This window comes from Myotis myotis, unplaced genomic scaffold, assembly GCF_014108235.1.
Source record: "Myotis myotis isolate mMyoMyo1 unplaced genomic scaffold, mMyoMyo1.p scaffold_m19_p_3, whole genome shotgun sequence".
Lineage (NCBI taxonomy): Eukaryota > Metazoa > Chordata > Mammalia > Chiroptera > Vespertilionidae > Myotis > Myotis myotis.
In genome coordinates, this window is record NW_023416335.1 from 119,369,127 (window position 1) to 119,387,891 (window position 18,765).

At 42.4% G+C, this 18,765-nt stretch overlaps 2 protein-coding genes across 2 annotated transcripts in view; both read right to left on the minus strand.

Moving 5' to 3' along the window:
* The window catches only part of WNT5B (Wnt family member 5B), a 160,347-nt gene that overhangs the window by 13,492 nt on the left and 128,090 nt on the right, over positions 1-18,765 (minus strand). The window lies entirely within an intron of this gene.
* On the minus strand, positions 5,108-5,923 carry LOC118650249 (ADP/ATP translocase 2-like). Its single transcript, XM_036298475.1, has one exon. The coding sequence runs from the start codon at positions 5,894-5,896 to the stop codon at positions 5,123-5,125; it is 774 nt and encodes a 257-aa protein (XP_036154368.1). The 5' UTR covers positions 5,897-5,923; the 3' UTR covers positions 5,108-5,122.

Genomic DNA, 18,765 nt, shown 5'->3' on the forward strand with positions numbered 1-18,765 from the left:
GCTGCCTTCTGCACACCCCCTACTGGGGATGTGCCCGCAACCAAGGTACATGCACTTGACTGGAATCGAACCTGGGACCTTTCAGTCCGCAGGCCGACGCTCTATCCACTGAGCCAAACTGGTTAGCAACCTGGAACTTTCTTACCCAGCAATTCCACTTTTGGGAATATATCTGAAGAAACTCAAAACATTAGTTTGAAAGAATATATGCACCTCATGTATTCATTGCAGCATTATTTACAACTAGAGATCTGATGCACAAAATTTGTGCTAGAGTATGCCTTCCTTCCCCCGGCTGCCGGCATTGGCTTCCCTCTGGCACCAGGACCCTGGATTCCCTCTGGCAACCAGAACCCAGGCTTCCATCACAGCCCCAGTTTCATCCAGAAGGTCATCTGGAAGGACGTCTGAAAGGGCAACCAGTCTAATTAGCATATTACGCTTTTATTATTATAGATATCCAAGATTTGGAAACACCCCAAGTGTCCATCAGTAGATGAGTAGACAAAAAAGCTGTAGTACATTTACACAATGGAATACTACTCAGCCATAAAAAAGAAGGAAACCTTACCCTTTGGGACAGCATGGATGGATCAGGAGAGCATTATGCTAAGTGAAATAAGCCACTCAGAGAATTACAAGTACCATATAATTTCACTCATAAGTGGAATCTAATGAACAAAATAAGCTAACAAACAAAATAAAAACAGACTCACTGATAGAGAATAGAATGACAGCTGCCAGTGGAAAGTGGGGGTGTGGGGTGGGTGAAAAAGGTGAAGGTTTAAGGGGGGGAAAGGCATTATATGGATTTAAAATGGTGGCAGAGTAAATGGATGCTACACAGGCACTCTCCCAGGACCAAACTGGAATTAAAACTAAAATACAAAAAACACCCTGAATAATTAACTGCAGGCTAGCTGGAGAGAACTCTGGTAACCAAAGATAGAAAATGGAGACCACATAGAGACTGTTAGGAAGGGTGAAGGTCTGAACAGGCTGGAAGGACTCCCACAGACAGCAGCTGAGGGTCTGGAGAGCTATCGAAGCTGTGGGGGTTGCCACTGAGAACTCTGGGGTCTAATCCCCAAGCTGCCCCCCCCCACAGCAGAGAGCACCAGAACTGAGAAAGGTGCACACATAACATCTAGCTGTGAAAAACATGTTGGCCCATGGTGTGAGAGGCCCAATAAGAGACTGAGAATAACAAGTAGCCTTCAGGCAGAAGCAATTGTCCCACCCCATTGGAAAAACCTCTGGCCACACCTGTGGATGATTGCCTGAGGGCTACTCAAGACTGAATTCAATCAGTCTCCAGGCAGAGTGGTCTCTGGAGGCTTTGAGTCTTTGCCTGATGTAATTAGACAGAAACAGTGTTTCACACTGTCCTGCACTAGAGACTGAGAGATGTAGCAGATATACCTAATACATAGCCACAAACACAAACAGACATCAATAATGAGGAGACAAAGAAACAACCCACAAATGAAAAAAACAAGAGCATTCTCCAGAAGAGATAAATGAAACAGAGATAAGAAATTTATCTGATACAGAGTTCAGAATAATGATGGTAAAGATGCTCAACAGCATGAGAAAAGATATAACTATGAAAGCAGAAATAAAGAATGACATAGAACAAATAAAGGACACATTAGAAGGAATACACGGAAAATTAAGGGAAGCTGAGGATCCAATCAGTGAATTAGAAGACAGGGTTGAAAAAAATTACTCAATCAGAAAACCAAAAAGAAAGAAACAATTAAAAAACAGGAGGACAACTTAAGGGAGCTGGGAACAAAGTGAAACGTAACAATATTCAAATAGCAGGGGTGCCAGGAGAGGCAGAAAGGGAGAATGGGATAGAGAAAGTGTTTGAAGAAATAATGGCAGAAAATTTCCCTAACCTGGTAATGGAAAAAGTCACACAAGTTCAAGAGATACAGAGAACTCCAAGCAAAAAGAACCCAAACAGGCTCACGCCCAGAAACATCATAATTAAAATGCCAAAAATTAAAGACAGAGAATCTTAAAGGCAGCAAGAGAAAAGCAAACTGTTACCTACAAAAGAGCTTCCATAAGGCTGACACCTGATTACTCATCAGAAACTCTACAGGCCAGAAGTGAATGGCATGAAGTCCTCGAGGTAATGGAAAGCAGGGATCTGAAAACAGACGGCCAAATAAAGAGCTTCCCAGGGGGTGGGTGGCTAAAGGAGTACATCACCACCAAGCCTGTATTACAAGAAATGCTAAAGGGACTGCTGTAAAGGACACATATGTAATACCCTTTGTAATACTTTAAGCAATAAAAAGGAAAAATAAATAAACAAACAAACAAACAAATAAATAAAGGGACTGCTGTAATGAGAAGTAGAAATAGAGAGGGAAACCTAGGCATACAGAATTAAAATAGCAATAAATAAGTACCTCTCAATAATAACCCTAAATGTAAATGGATTAAATGCTCCAATCAAAAGACAAAGGGTAGCTGAATGGATATGAAAACATGACCCAACTATATGCTGTTTACAAGAGACCCACCTGAGAACAAAAGACTCACACAGGATGAGAGTAAAGAGATGGAAAAAAATTTTCCATGCAAATAGAAAAGAAAAAAAAGGCTGGGGTAGCAATATGCAAATCTGACAACGTAGACTTCAAAATGAAGGCCATCACAAGAGACAACAAAGGTCACATAACACTAAAGGGGTCAATCCAACAAGAGGATATAATCCTGGTAAACATATATGCACCCAATATAGGAGCACCTAAATACTTCTTTTTATTATTTATTTTATTTTTTTTAATATATTTTATTGATTTTTCACAGAGAGGAAGGGAAAGAGTTAGAGAGTTAGAAACATCGATGAGAGAGGAACATTGATCAGCTGCCTCCTGCACACCTCCCACTGGGGATGTGCCCACAACCAAGGTACATGCCCCTGGCTGGAATCGAACCCAGGACCTTCCAGTCCGCAGGCCGACACTCCATCCACTGAGCCAAACCAGTCAGGGTCTAAATACTTCTTTTTTTTAAAAAAAAATGTATTTTTATTGATTTCAGAGAGAGGAAGGGAGAGGGAGAAACATGAATGATGAGAGAGAATCATTCATCGGTTGCCTCCTGCATGTCCGTACTGGGGATCGAGCCCGCAATGCAGGCATGTGCCCTTGATCTGAATTAAACCTTGGACCCTTCACTCTGCAGGTGGACCTAGAAGCACCTAAATATATAAAAAAAACTTCTAGAGAACTTTAAGGGAGAGATCGACAATAATACAGTCATAATAGGGGCTTTAACACCCCCACTGACTTCACTGGGTAGATCTTCCAGACAAAAATTAAGTAACAGTGACTCTAAAGGACACACTGGATCAGATGGATTTAACTGACATTTATAGAACACCAGGGGCCCAGTACACAAATTTGTGCACCTTGAAAGGAACTGTGGGCTGCTAGGCTGCAGTGGGCACAGGGGTAGGTCTCAGCCTATCCTCCGCACCCCCGCCTGGTCCTTCCTGCTGTGGTCCCCAGTCCCGTCTGCCGACAGCCCTGCTCCCACCGCCACCACTCCCATATGTTGACGGTGCCGGCTCCACTCACACCCACTGACAGCGCGGAGCAATTGGGGCCAGTGTCAACAGTGGGTGTGAGTGGGGCCAGCGCTGTCAGCGGGTGTGAGCGGCAGCTGCTGCTCCAATCACCCCTCAGGAGCAGCGGGAGGTCGAGAAGATCTGAGGGGCAACTGGGGCCGGCAGCCATCATTTGCACCTGTTGACAGTGCTGAGTGATCGGGGCGGGTGCCAGGTGCAAGCAGCAGGTGCGAGTGGTGGATCTGGTGCCAGCAGCAGGTGCAAGCGCCAGGCGAGTCCATGGCATGTGGGAGCAAAGAATTTTCAGTAACCACAAGAGGCTCACCCCGATGACAGCAACCGGCGCCCCACCTTAGTCTGGCGCTCCCACTCACCTGCTCCATTATCCTGCCACTGCCGATGCCCGCCATGTTCCGCACTCTGGTGCCTGCTGCTGATGCCTGCCATGTCCCGCGTGCACCCCCTGGTCGTAGCGCACATCATAGCAACCGGTTGTTCAGTTGTTCCACCATTCAGTCTATTTGCATATTATGGTCTTATATGTATAGATTTCACCCCAAAGCTGCAGAATATACATTCTTCTCAAGTGCACATGCGTCATTCATAAAGATAGACCATATGTTAAGACACAAAACAAGTCCCTACAAGTTCCAGAAGACTGAAATCATATCAAACATCTCAGATCACAGTGGAATGAAATTAGAAATCAACTACAGTAAAAACACCCCAAAACATTCAAACACATGGAAGCTAAATAGCGTGTTATTAAACAACTAGTGGCCTGGTGCATGAATCTGTGCACATTGAAAGAAAATTAATTAGAAGAAATATTTTAATATAGCTATTTGCCCTTTCTCTATAATAGAAGTGTCCGAGAGGAAATAAAATTAGTAAAATGTATAGGAAAATAATATACAAATTGATTAATAATCATGATGCCAGCTTCTTTCAGCTTCAGAGGTACGTTGTGCCAATAGTTGGTCTTCAGACATATTCTGTCAATGACAGTGCTTTCTTTCAGCTTCAGAATGTCAACAAAAACAACCATATTCACGATTGACAATGACAGATTGAAACACAAGCATGCGATTGGCACCAGCGAGAGCTTTATATGTATCATGCATGTGCGATTCAACGTTTATTTATTTATTTATTTATTTATTTATTTTACTTCAGATATTTTTTATTTCTTCAAATTTGTTGTTTATCAGGAGTGATTGAAATAAAAAATATAATTGAGTCTCGTCATCATCATGGAAATGGCTTTAAGAGAACACTGGTCAGATGAATATTATTGCTTCCCATTTTCAACCAGTAATAGTTGCCACTGATAAAACAGACAACCAACTCTGTCAAGAATGCTCAAGATATGTTACTTAATACAACATGCCTGTTCATGGGGGCTGGAAGAGGGAAGACTAGGAAATAATTTATGTGAACTTCTTGATTTCATCATAGAAGACAAGCACAAAAGCACCACCCATGCCTCTGAGAACATTGGACCATGCACCCTTGAAAAAAGCTCCTTCATCACGAGCAGTTGAGTGCGCCTGTGTACATGATATCAGTTCCTTTGCCCCCTGACTGCATCATCATGCGGCAACAAACAGTGTCAAATGGATAGGAAGTCAACCCAGCCACCGCTGTGACGGACTGTGCGATCATCCAGCTGATGAAGATGTGAGTATTCTTGGGATCTGGAAGCATTCCCTTTGCAGTGTCATAGACACCGAAGTAGGCAGCTTGGTAGATGATAATACCCTGTATTGACACATTAAAGCATTGGTATAGGCCTCTAAGCCCATCAGATTTGTAGATCTTAACCAGGCAGTCACCGAGGCCTTTGAATTCCCTTTCAGCTCCAGCTTTGCCCACATCAGCTGCTAGATAGGTACGGGCAAAATCAAGAGGATACACAAAACACAAGTAGGTGGCCCCAGCAGCACCACCTGATGCCAGATTCTCTGCAAAGCATCGCCAAAACTGGGCTTTGTCCACACCACCCAGGAAGATCTGCTTGTATTTATCTTTGAAGGCAAAGTTGAGAGCCTGGGTAGGGAAGTACCTGATGACACTGGCCAGGTTACCACGCCAGAAGGACAGGACTCCCTGCTCCTTGGGGAAACAAACCACGCAGTCTATAATGCCCTTGTATTGCTTATCTGCAGTGATTTGCTTGCTGGCATGCTGCACCTGCAGCAGCAGCTTGACCCGCTCGATGGGTGCTGCCGCTGTCTTGGAGATGGCTGCAGCCACTCCACCTGCCAGGAAGTCCTTGGCAAAGGACACAGCGGCATCTGTCATGTTGAAAAGAAGAAGCGGGTGACTGCTGGCCTGGGACCGTAACTGGCTGAACTCCGGGGCACTCTCAACGTTTATTTTTAAATTGCCAGTGCGTGTCATATGTACCAGCTGGTCGGTTGGCCGGATGGATGTATGGTTGGTCACTTAGCCTTTTATATATATAGATGAATGGTTACCAATGAGATCAAGAACGATATCAAAAACTTCCTGGAAACAATTGAAAATGAACAGACAACAACCCAAAACCTCTTGGGACACAGCAAAAGCAATCCTGAGAGAGAAGTTCATAGCACAACAGACCTACCTCAAAAAAAAAAAAAAACAACAACCAAGAAAAATTAATAATAAACTATTTAACCCTAAAACTTAAAGAATTATAGAGAGAACAAGAAAAACTCAGAGTAACTAGAAGGAAATAAATAGTAAAGATTAGAGTAGAAATAAATGACATAGAGACTAAAAAACTATTGAAAAAAAATCAATGAAACCAAAAGCTAGTTCTTTGAAAAGATAAACAAGATTGATGAACCATTAGCTAGACTCATGAAGAAACAAAGAGAGAGGATTCAAATAAATAAATTCAGAAATGAAAGCAGAGAGGTAACCACTGACACCACAGAAATACAACGAATTGTAAGAAAATACTATGAACAACTATACACCAACAAGCTGGACAATGTCGATGAAATGGACAAATTCCTAGAAAAACCCTGTCTCCCAAAACTGAATCAGGAAGAATCAGAAAATCTGAACACGCCAGTAACAACTGAGAAAATAGAAGCAGTAAAAAAAACAAAAAACAAAAAACAAAAACCTCCCAGCAAACAAAAGCCCAGGTCCCAATGGCTTCACAGGGGAGTTTTACCAAACATTCAAAGAAGAAATAACACCATACTCCTCAAACTATTCCAAAAAATCCAAGAGAAAAAAACATTTCCAAGCTTCTTTTATGAGGCCAGCATTAATCCTAATTCCAAAACCAGGCCAATAACAGGCCAGTATCCCTGATGAATATAGATGCTGAAATCTTCAAAAAATATTAGCAAATCGGATCCAACAATATATTAAAAAGATCATACACCATGACCAAGTGGGATTTATTCTGGGGGTGTAAGGCTGGTACAATATTCACAAATCAATAAATGTGATATATCGAGAACCAAGATGGCGGCATAGGATAACGCCAGAGTTTGCTGCTTTAAACAACTACTTCAAAAGTGAAACCAAAAAACGGAAGGGACATCACCCAGAACCACAGGAACGCTGGCTGAGTGGAAGTCCTACAACTAGGAGGAAAGAGAAACGCATACGGACACTCAGAGGAGGCACAGTGCTGAAGTCAAATTCTGAGGTGCGGAGTGCGCGGAGCGGGCTGGCGGCAGAGGGCGCGGTTGGCGTTTTCAATCAGGAGGGAGTCGCAGACTCTGAGCTCCAGATCCGGGCGAGTCTTTAGGGACCCAGACTCAAACGGGAGAAGCGGGACTGTCTGGCTTCGGTCAGAGCGAGTGCAGCTTTCTCTCTGAGCTTTGCAGTGGGTGCTGGGACTCAGAGAGGCAGAGCCCCTGGGGACAGGACTGAGAGCCGCCATAACTGCTCTCTCCCGCCCACTCTGTTGATCCTGTGCGACCCGCCCTGCCCAAACCCTGCACGGAGGCATTTGCCGGATAGCCTCAGGCAAAGGCTAGATTAGCACCTCCCTAGAGGACAGAAGTTCTCTCACTGCTGACACAGCTGATTCTCATAGCCACTTGGCCTGGAGGTCAAACCCTCCCTGGAATTAGCTACAACAATCAAGATTTAACTATAAGACTGCGAACAAAGACCACTAGGGGGTGCACCAAGGAAGCATAACAAAATGCGGAGACAAAAAAACAGGACAAAATTGTCAATGGAAGATATAGAGTTCAGAACCAAACTTTTAAGGTCTCTCAAGAACTGTTTAGAAGCCGCCGATAAATGTAGTGAGATCCTCAAGAAATCTAATGAGACCCTCGATGTTATGATAAAGAACCAACTAGAAATTAAGCATACACGGACTGAAATAACGAATATTATACAGACTCCCAACAGCAGACCAGAGGAGCGCAAGGATCAAGTCAATGATTTGAAATGCGAGGAAGCAAAAAACACCCAACCGGAAAAGCAAAATGAAAAAAGAATCCAAAAATGTGAGGATAGTGTAAGGAGCCTCTGGGACAGCTTCAAGCGTACCAACATCAGAATTATAGGGGTGCCAGAAGATGAGAGAGAGCAAGATATTGAAAACCTATTTGAAGAAATAATGACAGAAAACTTCCCCCACCTGGTGAAAGAAATGGACTTACAGGTCCAAGAAGCGCGGAGAACCCCAAACAAAAGGAATCCAAAGAGGACCACACCAAGACACATCATAATTAAAATGCCAAGAGCAAAAGATAAAGAGAGAATCTTAAAAACAGCAAGAGAAAGAAACTCAGTTACCTACAAGGGAATACCCATACGACTGTCAGCTGATTTCTCAACAGAAACTTTGCAGGCCAGAAGGGAGTGGCAAGAAATATTCAAAGTGATGAATACCAAGAACCTACAACCCAGATTACTTTATCCAGCAAAGCTATCATTCAGAATTGAAGGTCAGATAAAGAGCTTCACAGATAAGGAAAAGCTAAAGGAGTTCATCACCACCAAACCAGGATTATATGAAATGCTGAAAGGTATCCTTTAAGAAGAGGAAGAGGAAGAAAAAGGTAAAGATACAAATTATGAACAACAAATATGCATCTATCAACAAGTGAATCTAAGAATCAAGTGAATAAATAATCTGATGAACAGAATGAACTGGTGATTATAATAGAATCAGGGACATAGAAAGGGAATGGACTGACTATTCCTGGGGGGGAAAGGGGTGTGGGAGATGCGGGAAGAGACTGGACAAAAATCGTGCACCTATGGATGAGGACAGTGGGTGGGGAGTGAGGGCGGAGGGTGGGGCAGGAACTGGGAGGAGGGGAGTTATGGGGGAAAAAAAAAGAGGAACAAATGTAATAATCTGAACAATAAAGATTTAATTAAAAAAAAAAGATTAAATAAAAAAAAAACCTGTTATTTCAAAAAAAATAAAAAATAAATAAATAAATGTGATATATCACATAAACAAACTGAGGGACAAAAATCACATGATCCTATCAATAGATGCATAAAAATCATTCAACAAAATCCAACACCCATTTTTAAAAATCTGTATCTTTTTCTCTTTCTTTACTGAGTTCTTTTTTTTTCTTTTTTAAATAATTCTTTATTATTGAAAGTATTCTTCTATCTCATTTTTCAACATCCTGTAGTTTTCTGAGTACAGGTTTTTTGCCTTTTTGGTTAATTTTATTCTTAAGAATCTTAATTTTTTGTTGAAATGCTAAATGGAATTGTCTGTTTAGTTTCTCTTTCTGAGAATTCATTATCCTATATAATAAAGAGCTAATATGCTAATTAGACCAAAGAGCTGAACGACCTTCTAGACATCCTTCTGGATGACTGTCTGGACAACATTCCAGACGAAGCCAGGGCTGCAAGGGCCGGCTGAGGCTGCAAGGGGCTGCGAGGGCCGGCCAAGGCAGCCAGGACTGTGAGGGCTGGCTGAGGCAGCCGGGGCCAAGCCCCTTGCACAAATTTCATGCATTGGGCCTCCAGTTGGTATATAAAAAGCCATCGATTTTTGGGTGTTAATTTTGTATCCTATTACATTGCCAAATTCATTTATTAAATCTGGTAATTTTTGATGGAGACTTTAGGGTTTTCTATGTACAATATCATGTCATCTGTGAACAATGAGTTTTACTTCCTCCTTTCCAATTTGGATGCCTTTTATTTCTTCTTCCTGTCTGATCACTGTGGCTAGGACTTCCAGCACTATGTTGAATAAGAGTGGTGAAAGCGGACATCCCTGTCTTGTTCCTGTTCTTAGGGGAAATGATTTTAGTTTTTGTCCATTGAGTGTGATGTTCACTGTAGGTTTGTCATATATGGCCTTTATCTTGTTGAGATATGCTCCCTCCATTCCCACTTTGCTGAGAGTTTTTATCAGAAATGGGTGCTGGATTTTGTCAAATGCTTTTTATGCATCTATTGATATGATCATGTGATTTTTGTCTTTCAGTTTGTTTACGTGATGAATCACATTTATTGATTTGTGAATATTGTACCAGCCTTGCTTCCTGGGAATAAAACACACTTGGTCTTGGTGTATGGTCTTTTCAATATATTGGTGGATCCAATTTGCTAATATTTTGTTGAAGATTTTAGCATCTATGTTCATCAGGGATATTGGCCTGTAATTCTCTTTCTTTGTAATGTCTTTATCTGGTTTTGGAATTAGGATAATGCTGGCCTCATAAAAAGAGTTTGTAAGTGTTCCTTTTTCTTGTATTTTTTGGAATAGTTTGAGGAGTATAGGTGTTACTTCTTTGAATGTTTGGTAAAATTCCCTGTGGAGCCATCCACACCTGGGCTTTTGTTTGCTGAGGGTTTTTTATTACTGCTTCTATTTCATCAGTTGTTAATGGCCTATTCGGGTTTTCTGATCTTCCTGATTCCGTTTTGGAGACAGGGTTTTTCTAGGAATTTGTCCATTTCTTTGATATTGTCCAGCTTGTTGGCATATAGTTGTTCACAGTACTTTCTTATAATCCTTTGTATTTCGGTGGTGTCAGTGATTACTTCTCTGCTTTCGTTTCTGATTTTATTTATTTGGATCCTTTCTCTTTGTTTCTTGATGAATCTAGCTAACAGTTCATCAATTTTGTTTATCCTTTCAAAGAACCAGCTTTTGGTTTCATTGATTTTTTGTATTTCTTTTAGTCTTTATGCCATTTATTTCTACTCTAATCTTTATTATTTCCTTCCATCTACTTACTCTGGGCTTTTGTTGCTGTTCTCATTCTAATTCTTTAAGTTGTAGGGTTAGTTTATTGTTGATTTTTCTTTCTTTTTTTTTTTCAGGTAGGCCTGTAATGATATGAACTTACCTCTCAGGACAGCTTTTGCTGTGTTCCAGAGATTTTGGGTTGTTGTCTGTTCATTTTCAATTGTTTCCAGGAAGTTTTTGATATCATTCTTGATCTCACTGGCAACCCATTCATCCTATATAATAAAAGCCTAATATGCAAATTGACCAACTGGTGGAACAACTGATCACTATAATGCACACTGACCACCAGGGGGCAGACGCTCAACACAGGAGTTGCCCCCAGCCCGCAGGCCCCAGGCCAGCCAAGGAGGTTGTCAGGGGGGCCTCCGATGGCCCTGCCAGTCACCCTGTAGAGGGAGGCGACCAGTGGTGGCGGTGGCAGGGGGCGGGCCAGCCAGCAAGCAGGCCGGCATCGCCCCTGATCCCTCCTCTGGTTGCCTCCAAGGCGGGTGCCAGTGGGGGCCACCCCATTGCCCTGCTGGTCACTCCACAGAGGGTGGTGACCAATGGTGGCAGAGGCAGGAGGCGGGGCTGGCGAGTGGGTGGCACCAGGCCGGCCAAGGCAGGTGCCAGCGGGGGCCTCCCAATCGCCCTGCCAGTTGCCTCACAGATTGGCCCTGATTGCTGGCCAGGCCTAAGGACACTTCGTGCATCGGGCCTCTAGTCTATATATATAGAAGCCTAAGCGACCCAAAAACCAGCCACTATGACGCACACTGACAACCAGAGGGCAGACGCTCAAAACAAGAGCTGCCCCTGCTGGTCAGTGCGCTCCCACAGCAGGAGCGCCATTCAGCTGACCGACGGGTGCCAGATGCAGGGCTCATGGCTGGCCACCGCAGCCCAGAGACCGCAGCAGAGCGGCAGCAAGCCTACCGAGTGGAGGCAGGCACAGCTGGGCCAGGATGAGCAGGAGCAGCAGACAGGAGCTGCCCATGCCGGTTTCGGCCCAATCCCCACCATCTATGCCAAGGGACCCCACCAGTGCACGAATGTGTGCACCAGGCCTCTAGTTGTCTAATAATATGCTATTTAGCCTACATGTGTTTGAATGTTTTGGGGTGTTTTTACTGTAGTTGATTTCTAATTTCATTCCACTGTGATCTGAGAAGATGCTTGATATGATTTCAATCTTCTTGAACTTGTAGGGACTTGTTTTGTGTCTTAACATATGGTCTACCTTTATGAATGACCCATGTGCACCTGAGAAGAATGTATATTCTGCAGCTTTGAGGTGAAATGTTCTATAAATGTCAATTAAATCCATCTAATCCAGTGTGTCCTTTAGAGTCACTGTTTCCTTGTTAATTTTTTTTTTTTTGTCTGGAAGATCTATCCAGTGGAAGTCAATGGGGGTTAAAGTCCCCTACAATGACTGTATTGTTGTTGATCTCTCCCTTAAAGTCTTCTAGAAGTTTTTTTGTTATATATTTAGATGCTCCTGTAATGGGTGCATATATGTTTGTCAGGGTTATATCCTCTTGTTGGATTGACCCCTTTAGTATTATGTAGTGACTTTTGTTGTCTCTTGTAATGGCCTTCATTTTGAAGTCAATGTTGTCGGATTTGTGTATTGTTACCCCAGCCTTTTTTTCTTTTCCATTTGCATGGAAAATTTTTTCCATCTCTTCACTCTCATCCTGTGTGTATCTTTTATTCTGAGGTGGATCTCTTGTAGACAGCATATAGTTGGGTCATGTTTTCATATCCATTCAGCTACCCTTTGTCTTTTGATTGGAGCATTTAATCCATTTACATTTAGGGTTATTATTGAGAGGTACTTATTTATTGCTATTTTAATTCTGTATGCCTAGGTTTCCCTCTCTATTTCTTCTTCTCATTACAGCAGTCCCTTTAGCATTTCTTGTAATACAGGCTTGGTGATGATGTACTCCTTTAGCCTTTTTTTCCCCCCCTGGGAAGCTCTTTATTTGGCCATCTGTTTTCAGATCCTTGCTTTCCATTACCTCGAGGACTTCATGCCATTCCCTTCTGGCCTGTAGAGTTTCTGATGAGTAATCAGGTGTCAGCCTTATGGAAGCTCTTTTGTAGGTAACAGTTTGCTTTTCTCTTGCTGCCTTTAAGATTCTCTGTCTTTAATTTTTGGCATTTTAATTATGATGTTTTTGGGCATGGGCCTGTTTAGGTTCTTTTTGCTTGGAGTTCTCCGTAACTCTTGAACTTGTGTGACTTTTTCCATTACCAGGTTAGGGAAATTTTCTGCCATTATTTCTTCAAACACTTTCTCTATCTCTTTATCCCTTTCTGCCTTTCCTGGCACTCTTGTTATTTGAATATTGTTATGTTTCACATTGTCCCACAGCTCCCTTAAGCTGTCCTCTTGGTTTTTTATTGTTTTTCTTTTTGATTCTCTGATTGAGTGATTTTTTCAACCCTGTCTTCTAATTCACTGATTGGATCCTCAGCTTCCCTTAATTTTCCGTGTATTCCTTCTAATGTGTCCTTTATTTGTTCTATGTCATTCTTTATTTCTGCTTTCATAGTTATATCTTTTCTCATGCTGTTGAGCATCTTTACCATCATTATTCTGAACTCTGTATCAGATAAATTTCTTATCTCTGTTTCATTTATCTCTTCTGGAGAATGCTCTTGTTTTTTCATTTGTGGGTTGTTTCTTTGTCTCCTCATTATTGATGTCTGTTTGTGTTTGTGACTATGTATTAGGTATATCTGCTACATCTCTCAGTCTCTAGTGCAGGACAGTGTGAAACACTGTTTCTGTCTAATTACATCAGGCAAAGACTCAAAGCCTCCAGAGACCACAGAGTAATAGGATTTTATCTTGAATTGCCCTCAGGAAATTATCCACAGGTGTGTTAAGTTTTTTTCAACAGTGTGGGATAATTCTGCCTGAAGGCTAGTTGTTATTCTCAGTCTCTTATTGGGCCTCTCAGAAACTCCACACCATGGGCCAAGGTGTTTTCCAATAGGGTGTGTTGGCTGTCTTCCCCCCAGGCAAAGCTGCCTGTGTAGCTAATGCCTATGTGAGAAAGATGTCCTCTGCAGTGTGAGGGACTGACTCAGCACCGGAAACCGGGGTGTCTGCCTTCTGAGCTTTAACTGCTGAGTCCCGGATCCTGACTTCTGCTCACACAGCTCCAGTCCCCTCTCCCAGAGCACAAGGTGAGTGGCTTCTCAATGAATTTTGTGCATTAGCCCTTTAAGAGGGTGCCTGCATTTCCAGCCATCTCTCCTTGGCAGGCAGCAACCCTTCTGCTTTTCTACAACCAGATGTTATGTCAGTACCCTTTTCAGTTCTGGTGCTTTCTGCTGGGGGGCCCAGCTTGGGGGTTAGACCCCAAAGTTCTCGGTGGTAACCCCCATAGCTGAGATATCTCTCCGGGACTTCAATTGCTGTCTGAGAAAGCCCGGCCAGTCCTTTCACACCTCAGCCACTCCTACCAGTCTCTACAAGGGCTCCACTTTCTGTCCTGGGTGTCAGGGTTCTCTCCAGCAAGTCTTCCATTGATTATTCAGGAATTTTTCCTGTATTTTAGTTGTAATTCCAGTTTGGTCCTTGGAGCATGTCTGTGTAGCATCCACTTACTCCACCGCCATTTTAATCTCTCAACACCCATTTTTGATAAAAACTTCCAGCAAAGTGGAATAGAGAGAGTATATCTCAATATGATAAAGGCCAAATATGACAAACCTATGCGAACATCATACGCAATGGGCAAAAACTAAAACCATTTCCCCTAAGAACAGGAACAAGACAGGATGTCTGCTTTCACCACTCCTATTCAACATAGTACCGGTAGTCCTAGCCACAGTGATCAGAGAGGAAGAAATAATAAAAGGCATCCAAATTGGAAAGGAGGAAATAAAACTCTCATTATTCATGGATGACATGATATTGGACATAGAAACCCTAAGGTCTCCACCAAAAAAACTAGATTCAGTAAATGAATTTGGCAATGTAGCAGCATACAAAATCAGCACCCAAAAAATCAATGGCTTTTTATACACCAATAATGAATTCTCAGAAAGAGAAACTAAACAAACAATCCCATTTACCATTGCAACAACAACAATAAAAAAAATCAAGATACTTAGGAATAAACTTAACCAAGGAGGTAAAAGACTTATACTCAAAAACTACAGGACATTGAAAAAAGAGATATAGGAAGATATAAACATGTGAAAAAATATACTATGCTCATGGGTTGGTAGAATTAACATAATTAAAATGTCCATTCTACTCAAGTCAATCTGCAGATTCAATGGAATACCTATTAAAATACCAATAGCATATTTCACAGATCTAGAAGAAATACTCTAAAGATTTACATAGAGCCAAAAAAAGACCTTGAATAGCTGTAGCAATCTTGAGAAAGAAGAACAAAGTTGAAGGAGTCACAATACCAGATTTCAAGTTATGCTACAAAGCCACCACAATCAAAACAGCCTGGTACTAGCACAAAAACAGGCTTATAGTAGATCAATGGAACAGAACAGAGACCCCAGAAATCGACTCAAGCCATTATGCTCAATTAATATTTGACAAAGTAGGCAAGAACATACATTGGAGTTAAGACAGTCCCTTCAATAAATGGTGTTTGCAAAATTGAAGAGATACATGCAAAAAAATAAAAAATGAAACTAGACCACCAACTTACACCCTAAAGAATAAACTCAAAATGAATAAGACACTTAAATGTAAATCGTGAAACCATGAGATTCCTAGAAGAAACCATAGGCTGAAAAATCTCAGACATCTCTTGTAGCAATATGTTTATGGATACATCTTCTAGGGCAAAGGAATCTAAGGAGAAAATAAACAAGCGGGCCTACATCAAAATAAAAAGCTTGTGCACAGCAAAGGAATCCATCAACAAAACAAAATGGGAGCCCACTGTATGAAAGAACATATTTGGCAATGATACATCTGATAAAGGGTTAATATCCCAAATACATGAAGAATTCATACAACTTAACAAAAGGAAGACAAACAATCCAATTAAAAAATGGGCAAATGACCTAAATAGACACCTCTCCAAAGAGGACATACAGATGGCCAAGAGACACATGAAAAAATGCTTAAAGTGACTGATCATCAGAAAGATGCAAATTAAAAGGACAATGAGGTATCACCTCACACCTGTCAGAATGACTATCATCAACAAATCAACAAATGACAAGTGCTGGAGAGGATATGGAGAAAAGGGAACCTAGTACCCTGCTGGTGGGAATGCAGACTGGTGCAGCCATTATGGGAAACAGTATGGAGTTTCCTCAAAAAATTAAATATGGAACTGCCATTTGACCTAGTGATCCCACTTCTATGACTATATCTAAGAAACCTGAAACATCAATCAGAAAAAATGTATGCACCCCTATGTTCATAGCAGCACAATTTACAATAGCTAAGATATGGAAACAGCCCAAGTACCCATCAGTAGACAAGTAGATAAAAAAAGCTGTGGAACATTTATACCATGGAATACTATGCAGCAGTAAAAAGAAGAATCTCTTACCCTTTAGATAGCATGGAGGGACTGGGAGAGTATCATGCTAAGTGAAATAAGTAAGTCAGAGAAGGACAAATATCACATGTTGTCACTCATATGTGGAATCTAAGTAACAAACTGATGAACAGAGTGGATCCAGAAACATGGAAGCATGGAACAGAGTGGGAAATCTCAGAGGGAAGGTGGGGATGGTGGGAGGTAATAAACCAAACACCTTGTATACATACTAGAAGCCCTGTGCATGTACTCGTGCACTGGTGGGGTCCCTTGGCCTGCCCTGTGGGGATTGGGCCAAAACCGACCCAGTGCACGGATACGTGCACTGGTGGGGTCCCTCAGCCTGGCCTGCACCTTCTCATAATCTAGGACCCCACCGGTGCATGATTGGGGCCGGGGAGGGACCTCAGGAAGGCTCCAGGGCATGTCCAGCCCCTGTTGCCCAGTCCCAATCGGCCGGACCCCAGCAGCAAGCTAACCTACTGGTCAGAGTGTTTGCCCCTGGTGGTCAGTGTGCGTAATAGCGACTGGTCAAACGGTCCAATGAACAGTGGGACACTTAGCATATTAGGCTTTTATTATATAGGATATGCATAACACATGGACACACAATAGGGTGGTGAAGGCCTGGGGTAGGGGGCAGGGCAGGCTGGAGAGGGTCAATGGGGAAAAAGGGGGGACATATGTAATACTTTCAACAATAAAGATTAAAAAAAACAAAAACAAAAACCTCATTGCCACTGATTACCAAAGGGAAATGGGCGTGGGGGAAGGTAGAAGAGGGTAAAGAGGGGATGAATGGTGATGGAAGGAGACTTGACTTTGGGTGGTGAAAACACAATGCAATATACAGATGATGTATTATAGAATTGTACACCTCACACCTATATCATTTTATTAACCAATGTCATCCCAATAAATTCAATTAAAAGAGAAAAAGAATTCCCAACCTGGAGCAGATAGAGGCAAAGGGAGAGATAAAGCACTATAAAAAAGGTGTAGAAGTGGAGGAAGGGGGCCAAAGACAGGGAGACAGACAGGGGAAGGTGTGTAAGTGACTGCAGATGAGGCAGATGGAAGGGAAGGGGCTGCCAAGATAAGGGCCCAGTACAAACAAACAGACAATTAAGGGCAATAAAATGAGGAGCCAGCAGAAGTGGGGTCAAGACTGTGACTGAAATGGGGCCCAGATTAGGATGAATGCCTAGTCACCTCCACATCTGTCACAATGCCCCAGGGACAGCTCAGAGCAGAGACAGGAAACAGCCCTCCATGAATTTGACCCTTTGCTAGGAAGCAATATGGGAACTTTCATCTGCACATTCACATGCGCATACCTGGAGATCCCTGTCCTCAGAAACTTACAGGCCATGAGAGGAGGTAGAGAACGCCATACCCCAGGAAAAGTACAAATGCTATACTGCAGTTCTGATGCAGAGACTACTATCTGAGATCTTGACAAATGGATAAAATTTGGGCATTTGAGAGATAAAGTGAAAGATCTTGACCTTTTCCACCAATCTCTCTCCAGTTGTGGTTAAACACACAAGGACTGCCTAACAGACTGCTGAACAGAAAGGAAGTCCTGGAGACAGAGGCAACCCCACAGATGCCTGCAGAACTGTCAGCACAAACTGTCACCTAAGACAGTCTGGTCTCTCTGCCCTGGATTATACCATAACAGACACAGTTCAGAGCACTGACCACGACCTCTCACACCACCATGGATCAATGCCACCCCTCAGACACCCACATGTGGCTTAAGAAAATTGGCCTCGGGATATGCACTAGATAAGCAAGACACTGGGCAAGTGGCCAATTCTAATTTCTACTTGACGTCACACTATTGGTGATGCTAAGTCTACACAAGTGTACCATGTGCTACCAAGACAACATCACAAGATCCTGATTCATGTAAAACACATTCCCAATCCCATGTATTTTCTATTTTCTCCCATGAAACATGACTTATTTTTCAATTGAGATGTAAACACGTTTTTAGAAATATATTCATATGCTGTTACCCAATCATCAATTAACCAACATTAAATTTCTGGATTTATTTCTTCTCAAGAAACCTCTTCTCTCTTTATTGTTGTGGTTGCTGCTGTTAAATGTATTTTTATTGATTTCAGAGTGGAAGGGACAGAGGGATAGAAACATCAGTGATGAAAGAGAATAATTGATCGGCTGCCTCCTGCACGCCCCCTATTGGGAATGGAGCCCGCAACCCAGGCATGTGCCCTGACGGGGAATCAAACCGCTACCTCCTGGTTCATAGGTTGATGTTCAACCACTTAGCCACACCGGCCAGGCCTCCGCTCTCATTTTTCAATTAGCTTATCTCTGCTCTCACTAAAGTCCCTGGCCTGGACACGGAGCCAGCCGACTTGGTATAGTCCTGAGTGTGGCCAACACTCCCAGAAAGAAGTCTGTGA